Here is a 9,611-nt window from a genome sequence, read left to right as displayed (position 1 = left end):
CGCTCAGCTTTGACTCTTTTCAGCTAAGCAACCTGTGCAGGAAAAAGTTAAGATTTCAGCTGTTTGGCTAGAATTGGCAGAAATGGATGGGAATTGCTTTCCTGTACATGCTTCTGAAATTCACTGGGATGGTGTAACTCCACTATTTGGGTCTCAGAGACAGACAAAGGGTTACCGTTATTTAGCTTTGCCGTATCTGGTAGACCTGTTCTATGGCTGCAGTAACATCCATGTGGTTTTAGTTCTGTCTTCAGCATAGCACTCGTCAGTCAGACTGTGCTCAGGAAAAATGGGGGGGGCGGGAAGGGGCATCCGGCGCAGGCAGTGCTGATGTTCGATGGCATTTGAATATGTCCTCAGTGGGTCTCTGGGAAGCGACCGGCATAGCTCTGCAGTTCACACTTTCCAGTTCTCCAGGTGGTGGCTCACGAGAGTCCAAGGAGGTCACACGAATGAATTACAAGCTTTGGTTTAAAAAAAAGAAAACAACAGAAAAACCACAAAAGATTGTTTCATAAAAAGTAAAAAGCTGCAGCTGCCTCTAACCCGGGCAAGCACTATTGAAGCATGTGGCCAGCACGCATACCACAGGCCGTTCAAAGAGCGCTGGTGTTAAAAATCAGGGGCTCTCTGAGTACACTTTATAACCATGAACAATAACCAAAATACAGCTCAAATGTTTGAGTTAAAGGAGATATTCTAAGCTGCAGCTGTTTGCGTGTGCAATAGTAAAGTATGTTCCCAGCACAGGCACAGTGACAAGAAAAACCCTCATTGTGTGAGTAAAATTAGTCTTTAGTTGTATGAGTGGGGTGGGGTGAGAGGATAAGGGCTCTTGTTGATAGGGACAGTGTGTAAACATATCACCTAAATGTTATAGGGCATCTTTTTTATTTTATTTTATTCACAAGCAAACCCTTAAAACTCTAGTACCTGTTCTGAATAGTTCATAGTCCAAACTGCACTTACAAATGCTCAGCTCATATATCAAACACCCTGTGCACTGGAGTGCACTGGAGGCCAGTTGTACCAAACTTGATCTGTAAGCAATAAACTATGGCAGATCTGCTGGTGGTGATAACTTGACTTTGAGCTGCAGGCTTTTAAGGTTACTGTGAGTTTTCCTGCAGTGTGTAAAGTGCAGTGCTGACTGAGGAAGAATACAGACTATTATATGCATGCAGGATAGTTAGACTGGTGTCTCTAAATTCCCATTAGCACATCAGCTTGCAAACTGCTATACGGTATCTGGGGAATGAAGCTTCTTTCAGTGGTGGCTCTGTTCTGTAGCTAAGGCCCCACTGAACACGTGTATAGGACTAGCTGCAGCTCCTGTGTTCCTTCAGGTTGCTCCAGCCACCGCACATGGGGCCTTCTCAGCCCTGGATCGTTCTTGCTGCTGCTAGAGGATGTACAAGCTTAACTTTTTAACAGAATATCAGAAAAAAAGAGGCATAACCTGAACGTGTCAGGCAGCACCTGGGGGTAGGGCTGATGCTGTCATTTGTGGAGAATGACCATTGCAGGTTTCTTGGTTGGCTCTGGGAAGACATCAGCAGTAAGTGCATGAACTGCCAAGTGCTGAGGTTGACAAAAGTGACAGTGTGGCTCTTGTCAGTGACAAGACTGATGGGGACAGCAAGGACACAAGCGTCGTGGGCTAGGATGGCCAGGAAAGCACTGGGTTGAAAGCTCTGTAGGCTGTACCTCAACCAGTGCTGAGGCACAGCTCAGTGCATCTCCCTTACGATCGGCAGCAAATTGCAAGTCTCCATCTGTCTGCCCCTTCCCAACCTTGTCAGTGACTTGGCTGAGCAAAGTCTCCTCTTGTTCTTGAGCGCCTTCCACCTGTTAGCTCCGTAAAGCTGTATTACGAAGGCTCAAACTAAATTCCTCTGGGTCAGACCAGAGGCAGATGCTTTGCCCATCCGGTTGGAACTAAAACTGGCACTGAGGCTCTACTCTGTAACAGCACTTGTGTTCACTCGATGCTGGCCTCTTCCACAAACCGCTTCTTTGTGCAAGTGGCTATCTTAATTTCCAATCATCAGATTATTTGTGGGAATCACAGTTGTAGAACTAGTGACCAAATCTATGGTGCTCAAAGTTTCATTATGGACAGCAAATCTCTTCTGCCCTTAAGTGAGAACTAGTCTACTCACAGGAAAGTCTTCTGAGAATTTGTTAAACCCAGTGGTCCTTGATCATCCTTGTAAAGCATCTCTTGCTTCAAGAACAGTATTTTTTCCTCTAAGGGCAGCAGTTTTCTTGGCTGTTACAGTTAATACCATAGTTCCTTCTGTTTAGACATTGTGTGTTTGCATATGTACCTATAAACACACACACCTCTGAAAGAAACTACGATTTATTATTTTTTTAGTAACCCAGTACACTACCTTTTGTTCCCTGAAGCACTTACACAAGTTGCTGAGAATCTTACAAGTACAGTTAAACCAAAGTGTTTGAAATACAACTCTGCTTCTGTCTCATTCTATTCCATATTCCATTTCCAAAGAGCAGATGGTGCCTACTGCCCTTAGTGAATCTGCAGATGGATTAGCAGCATATAGAGTCCTGCAGTACACCCCTTGCTAAGCTCCAGATTTTGGAGGCTGCGGTCTTACTCCTCTTACACTCTTCCATTAATTCTTATAGATGGCTATAACATCACACAGATCAGATGGTACACAAGATGGTAACATGGTATTATGAGCCTGGACGCAAAGACCAGAACTTTTCCAAACTTGTTCAGGTAACGACTGACTGGACTCACATGGGTATTGCCTCAGTGGCTCTGTTCTCACAAAGTCAATACATTCCTAAATGTGTGCAGTATAAAACACTGACGTCTTATGGATCATTTTCTGTTAGACTGTCTTGCGTGAGTCTACATTGGTGGCTCTATTGAGGGCCTTGTTAAAGAAAGGCGATGACAGATTTCATTGCACTCCGCATGTTGATTATTGAAGAAGTAATAAATTCCTCTCTTCCCGAAGTTGGTGTGTGAAACATCTTTGCGATTAAGAGAATGAATCTGGGGGTCTGTGAGGTAAATGAGGCCTTTCCCATTACCTGTCACCCAACCTGCAGAAGAAAGGATACATCTTGGTATCAAACAGCATAGTCTTTGTATTATTGTACTCAGTTCTGTCCGTTTGGCACACCCCATGCTCTGCTAATGCCAGTTCAGTGACTCCCAGTTTACAGCTATGTCTGCAACAGCAGAATAATCCCTAAAAGGTACATAATGAATAGTTAAGTAAGGTGTGTATGAGTATCACAACGAAACCGTGTGATAAAGGCTGAGTTTGAATGGTTGTATCCTTGGTTCTTAACCAAAGAGAGCTCAGTTCTCCACTAGCTGAATAGGGGACTTCGTTCTGGCCTGCCAATTTTAGGAAGGTGTGAGGGTGACAAAAACTGCAGTCTTTTAATGGGTCTCCTTTAGATGGTTACACAGGAAGCATCTTTGTAGAGTGGCTTTGTTCTAAATGGGTGCAGATTACTCCATGGCATGAAACTGTGACATGCTAGCAGGAGCATGGCTTATGTGCTACTGCTGTAATACAATGGAGAGCAACAGCACTGCACAAGCCAAGAGCATATCTGCATGCATCTCCTTCACTTTGTGTGTTTTAGAGAGGATATGTCCTTTATACAGCATATTCTGGAACGTGAGAGGCTATGCAATATATGAAACCCTCTGTAATACAAACCTTGTAGATCAACAACAACATCTGTCCCATTGGAGAACTCATAGCAGAAATGGCCATAGGCCATCCCGTACTGTGTGGCTTCGTACTCATTCTTTACTACCTTTGTGTTATTAGACAGCTTCACAAACTCTCCAAGGATGTAGGGCTCCACACTCACACATCCTTTTATAGTTCTGTCTTCCAGTATCTGAAAAGAGTTTTAATGTTAGTCATCCAAGCAGAGATGGGAAAACAATGATGCTAAATCTTGACAAACTGAACTTTTGTTTTTTCCTCCTAGAACTTTCCATCAAAAATGGATGGGAAAAAGTGTACATATTCTACTGCCAACTCAAAAACACATGCTGTTTAGAAGAGGACCTCACATTTAACTAGAGCAATGGCAGTATGAGAGCCAGTGTGAAAACAGCCTGGTAGGCCAGACTCTGTTAGCAACAAATTCTACAAATGTCCAGTTTGTTCAGCAGTTGAGAAACATGTTTCAAGGGACTATGTCTAAAGACCAAGCTAGAAAGCTGGAAAGATTGCCTTGGGTAAACTTGCACCTGTTCCATCTTAAGTGTGCAAATAATCAGTGTTTTTTTATTAATTTCTGTGTAGAAAGACTTGAGTGTCAGGCTCTCATTAGGCCTTATTAGCCAGTGGTGTAAGTCAGATCAAGTGTCGGACTGCCCAGCAGATATAGTAACATGCACATCATGCTACAGTGTACATACTAATATTCAAACAATTAATTCTGCTCTGCACCATGTAGGGAGAAACTACTTAGTATTTGAAAAGCAAATAAAAAATTAAGTGTAGAATATAACTCTAAAAGGTACATAATGAATATTTAAGTAAGGTGTGTATGAGTATCGGATCCAACTTTTCCGTGCTGGGAAGTGCACCCCATCTACCCACGTCTGTTTTTCCTGGAGAAGGCACAGCTCTGCATGTAGATGTCTTACATCTTGAAATGAGCTAATGCACTTACTCAGTAAGGTCACATGAACTATAATGTGTCAGCTAGAGGTGGCCTGAGCATTGGTATTTTAAATCAAAATCGATTTACAACCCTCTTTAAATCAATTCCTTTGTATCGTTCAGAAGAAAGTTCTTACCAGGAGTACTGCAGAAGGGATATAGAAGATTTGCGTGGGGACCTTTTGCTCATACAGCCTTTTGTTGAATTCTGTCACATAGTACTGGGCAGTCATTTGTCGTTCCACGTCACTGAAATGATGAAGCAGCCCTTTTTCTTCCTTATATTCTTTCCCAACATACCTAAACACACAGAGAAATGTTTGGATTTAGCCAGATTTGCAGCAAACTGCAAACGCGAAGTGCTGCTAGCAGTGCAGAAACATCACTACAAGGCAGAGCTTGGTTGTTCATAGGCAAAGCCAGCTGTTGGCAGTGCCATTTAAAGTGTCAGTGATTAAAATTATGCTTTTTTCTTTTATATCTCTTATAGGCATAAAACGCTGTAAAGATTAACCAAATGCTAGGATGGGGTTTCATAACACTGGGAATGTTTATAGAAGACAACTCTGCCTGACTCTGAAGGGAGACCTGATTCAGAAGTACTTAAAATACTGTTCTTAATCCATACTAATTCATAAGCTACTTCCAATAACAATCCAAAATCTGTGATTAGCAACAAGCAGGGCTTTACTGGTGCAGGGGCCTATACGAAGCAAATAGATGGTCTTAAACCTGCTTGAGAGCAAATGCATCCATTTCATAAACCCGCTGCTAAAAATTAAAGAAACGCACTTGAAGTGCCTGTTCTTCATATAGGTAGTGTTGCTCCTTCATCCTGTGTTATGAACAAGCTTGTTGCCAGCCGAACAATCCTAGTGGGGAAGCCAGACGCTCGGTACCGTAGTGCGCTCTGTTAGCTAGGGTAGTATGCTTCTCATGATTTCCTTCCTAACTCAGGCCCAGCACCAGGTTAACCTAGATTGCCTGCTTTCAGACCAGAGCTGCCGTGGAGCTGCCATTGTGGGACTATGACCAGAACAAATGTTGGTGTCTACACAGGAAGATGAAGGCACGCAAAAAGTTTGTTCCGACCGTGAGATACCCTGTGCTTGTGCCCTCTTGAATAATACTAATTGCTAAATCTCCCACCCATGAGTAGGATTAGAAGGGCTTGTTTTATGAAAAAGCCTACTTTGAAATCTCTGTCACAGGTTAATTACTGTTAATTTGGGCAATACTCTCTTAAAGAACAAGTTTATTTTAAATTAAGGATGCCTTGTTTGAATGTGTGGCAATATCAGAAACAGGAATTCTCTAATACAAAGCCAGAGGTCAAATAAACAGAGGTGTCACTTAAGCTCCCATGCAATTATCGCAGCATGGACGAAGGTGAAGTCAGGCCTAACAGATGTAATGAGAAAACAGACACTAGCATGGCTGTCAGAAGAAAATAATGAATTAGCTTGTTCTTCCCCCAAAAAAACAAAAGTAGAGAGGTAAATGGGGTGATGGGAAGAACTAGCATAGTAAAGATTGACAAAACATCCAAGAGGTTTGGAAAAGCCATAAAACATTCTTGCTTCAGAATATCAGTCAAAATCTAACTGAGTGCAAGCTAAAGCAAAGGAAAAATCTTCTCCCAAGTTGACTGTGACTTCTGTAGTTCTCTTAGTACAAACTTGTACCATCTTCTGAAAGCACTTGATAAAGGCTACTGTGCAACAAGGCACTGGACTAACTGAATCGCAGGTAACAGTCAAGTTTTACCAGACAGTTTTAATTCATATTTATACAGAACTGGCATGGATAAACATTTTGTTTCAGAAATTGGTTTGAACAATACCTTCCCAGGCTTTCCTCTTGATGCAGGAAGTGTATCCAAAATGCACTTCTCTGTTTGCCTTCCTTTGCCACGTTCAGGTAGTCCCCGATAAATACAGCTGTTTCCTGGCCTGTCCAGAGGTCTGATTTCTTTGAGTATTTCAAAAGAAGCGCAGCTACAACAAGAAAAATCCCACAGGTAGAATGCACAAGGTCTTTCACAGGACTGTTTTGCGCTGTGCTGAGGGATGAAACAAGAGTACCCAGGAGCTAAGACATCCAGGCTCCTCTGAAAGCAAAGTACTGGGCTATAAAATATATCCTAAGAGATATTGAGGTGCAGAATTGGATATTATACAATTAAGGACAAAACAAACAAACAAACAAACAAACCAACCCCCCAACCTAAAAGGGCTGAAACATGCAAGATGGGATGAAGGCTGAAGGAGGAGTTATACTTAATGAACCCACTGAGGCATCCTATAGTGCTCCTGACTTGTGCATTTCTCAGCATATTGATCATACGTCTGTATATTATTGATCATATGCCTGTATATGGCAAATAAGCTGTTATTAATGATTAGCTTAATAACCATTATCTCAGATGTGTAACTTACAGTGGTGAGACATGGACTCTGTATGAGAGACTCAGATAAAAAGGCAGAGAAGGGCCTGATGGATTGGCCCAGGGAAGCAAGCAGCCGGAGTTACCCATTGTGGGGAGGGATGATGCAGGAGGGCCCGAGTGGGCAGGGAGATGGCTCAAGGGAAGCTGTGACTTATATGTAAGTGGGTAAGGAGTAGGAGAAAATGGTTTGAGGGAATATTCTTCTATTATTGCTAAAATATTTATGTAAAAACAGTAAAACAACAAAAAATAAGGAGTCCTAACAAACGATGATTAAAACATTAAAAAGCCTGAGTCAAGACTGTTCTGCTATGTGGAAATGCCCGTTGCTGCGCGAAAACTTACAGTATGCTTTCTGAAGCTGTTTAGCCTTAAAAATTCCCGTAGGCAACAGTCTCTGGACAAGCCAACTATGCTCTACCCCTGACAGAAGCCTTGAGTAATCATCATCCTTCAGAAATCGAGCATCAAGGACTTCTTCCTTGATTCTCCCAGGCACGAAGACAAAACCACTTCCCCTTGGGTTCAGAAATGGACGTACACTCTCAGGGGAACTCTTGGACATCTGGGCTGGTTTGTGCCATGGACTCAGAGGTGAGACGGACTCTTGCGTCTGGTTCACCATATTCTGAGACTTTTCTTCATCTTCCTCAGTAGTAGCACAGTCAAAGTAGTCAGTTATGGACATCCTTCCCGCTGAGGGCAAAGTCGTTTGCGTGCTGGGAATGAGCTGATGCTCTGGAACAGTTTCCATAGGATAAGGGTACGTTAAGTTACCAATACTTATGAAATCAAAGTCAGTGTCATTTACTGTTTCTGCTTGGGGGTCAACTTCGGGCATTTTGAGAGACCTGCTTCCCACCACTGCTGCAGATTTCCTCAGCCAGTCTCGTACAGAGGAGTCACGGGCGTCTGGCTTGACACTGGCAGCTGTTACAGAAGCAACACCACTTTCGTGGCGCCACGCTTCGGCTGGCGGCTCCTCGGTGCTGCCTGCGGTCTCTGCCTCGGGGCCGGCCCAGGTGCCCCCCTCGGCGGGCCCCGGCCCCCCGGCGTCCCCCGGCCTCTCAGCGTCCCCGCCGCAGCCGCTGTCCGCGGTGCTGCAGCCGGGCCCGGCCCGCTCCGGCCCACCCCACGGCTCCAGCTTCTCCCAGGAGGAGGAGGAGGAGGAGGAGGAGGAAGAAGAGGCCACCTCCCTCCCCGGCCCTGCAGGGCCACGGCAATGCCTGGGGAGGGAAGGAACTGCCTTGTTCGCCAAGCCCCCATTGCTCGCCTCCCTCGCGGTCTTTTCTGAAGCGCTCTTCCCAGGGTGTCGCCCCTCCAACAGCTGTTCCCCGCAAACAGAAGACTTCTCCACAAGCTTCCCACCATCTGCCTCCATGGAAGGCTGAGGAGACCCCGGACAGCTCTGCAGAGGCTCTCGAGTAGAAGGATGCTGAGCTCCGGGAGACGACGAGCACAAGCTACCGGCTGGAGCATCTTCCTCAGATTCTGTTGTGCAACATTGCTCCCCTGCTGAGCCCTTTTCCTGCTGCTGCCCCTCTCTGGGTGGCTCTTTGCTGCTATTGCAGTTCAGTTCATCCCAGCTGGAAGAGTAACTTGATTTTGACAGCTTGCACCAAGAGTTCTCCAAAGTAGTAGTCTGACTCCTGTTTTTCCATCTGCTGAAAACACTGTTTTCATCATTCATCACTCTTTCTAATGGTTCAATCTCCTCAAAGGAGCTTTTTGTCACATCAGAACCAACGTGTTTATTTCTTGTTTGGCCACTGAGTCTCTCTGACCTACTTCTGGCTTCTGATGCAGTATTTCTTTTGGCGGTGTCTTTCGCCTTACGCACTGCTTCTTCAGTGGTACCCACAGTGTCTATGTTTTTTGTTTCTGTTTTTAAGGTTGTGATACAAGCTCCCATTCTGGTTTCTGCTGGTGTGGTTTTATGACTCCTGCAAGCATTTTCAAATACTTCACACACTGACAGATGATGCTGTGAATGCATTGCAAGGATTTTCTCAAAGTTTGCTTCCCCTTGAAGAACAGTTTTTTCCACTGCACCTTTATAACTGTCTGGAACGTAAGACCTGGCATCAGAATTAGGGAAGCTTTCCACTTGCAAGCCCTTCTTAACGGATGTGATCAGAGACATGATCTCTTTGGCAAGCATTCCTTTGTCTTCGTCTTCTGCAAATGAAGTGCTGTAAGCATGCAGTTTTCCCATGGCTTCTTTACATAGCTGACTCACCTCACAGAGCTTCTTGCTCTCCCCATAGAGCCATCGATGCACTGTTGTGAGGCAGAAAGCAGCTTTAATAAAACTATGGAGCTCCTGCTTGCTGGTGACAGGACTGCTTTCATTCTTGGTGAGGAGGCCAATCTCGAAGGATTCCTTTGCTTCAGACAAGTAGAACTTTCTCCTTTCTGGGGGACAGTCCTTGGAGTGACTGTAGGACAGCAAACATGTTCCACGGATGTTCTGGGGGGGGGGG

At 44.5% G+C, this 9,611-nt stretch overlaps 1 protein-coding gene across 5 annotated transcripts in view; it reads right to left on the bottom strand.

The window, feature by feature from the left end:
- Positions 1-2,376: 2,376 nt before the first annotated feature.
- Positions 2,377-9,611, bottom strand: part of ALPK1 (alpha kinase 1) — a 52,077-nt gene continuing 44,842 nt past the window's right edge. For 4 of the 5 annotated variants that reach the window (XM_026076743.1, XM_026076741.1, XM_026076742.1 and 1 more), the window contains 5 exons: positions 7,474-9,598; positions 6,523-6,676; positions 4,817-4,979; positions 3,717-3,903; positions 2,377-3,084 (listed from right to left, as the gene is read on the bottom strand). In XM_026076743.1, the coding sequence (XP_025932528.1) occupies positions 2,888-3,084; positions 3,717-3,903; positions 4,817-4,979; positions 6,523-6,676; positions 7,474-9,598 (2,826 nt within the window). In that variant the 3' untranslated portion in view covers positions 2,377-2,887. The other variant, XM_026076745.1, reaches the window with a different exon arrangement.

Source organism: Apteryx rowi, unplaced genomic scaffold (genome assembly GCF_003343035.1).
Source record: "Apteryx rowi isolate R43461 unplaced genomic scaffold, aptRow1 scaffold_438, whole genome shotgun sequence".
Lineage (NCBI taxonomy): Eukaryota > Metazoa > Chordata > Aves > Apterygiformes > Apterygidae > Apteryx > Apteryx rowi.
This window is presented reverse-complemented; position numbering and strand designations above follow the sequence as displayed.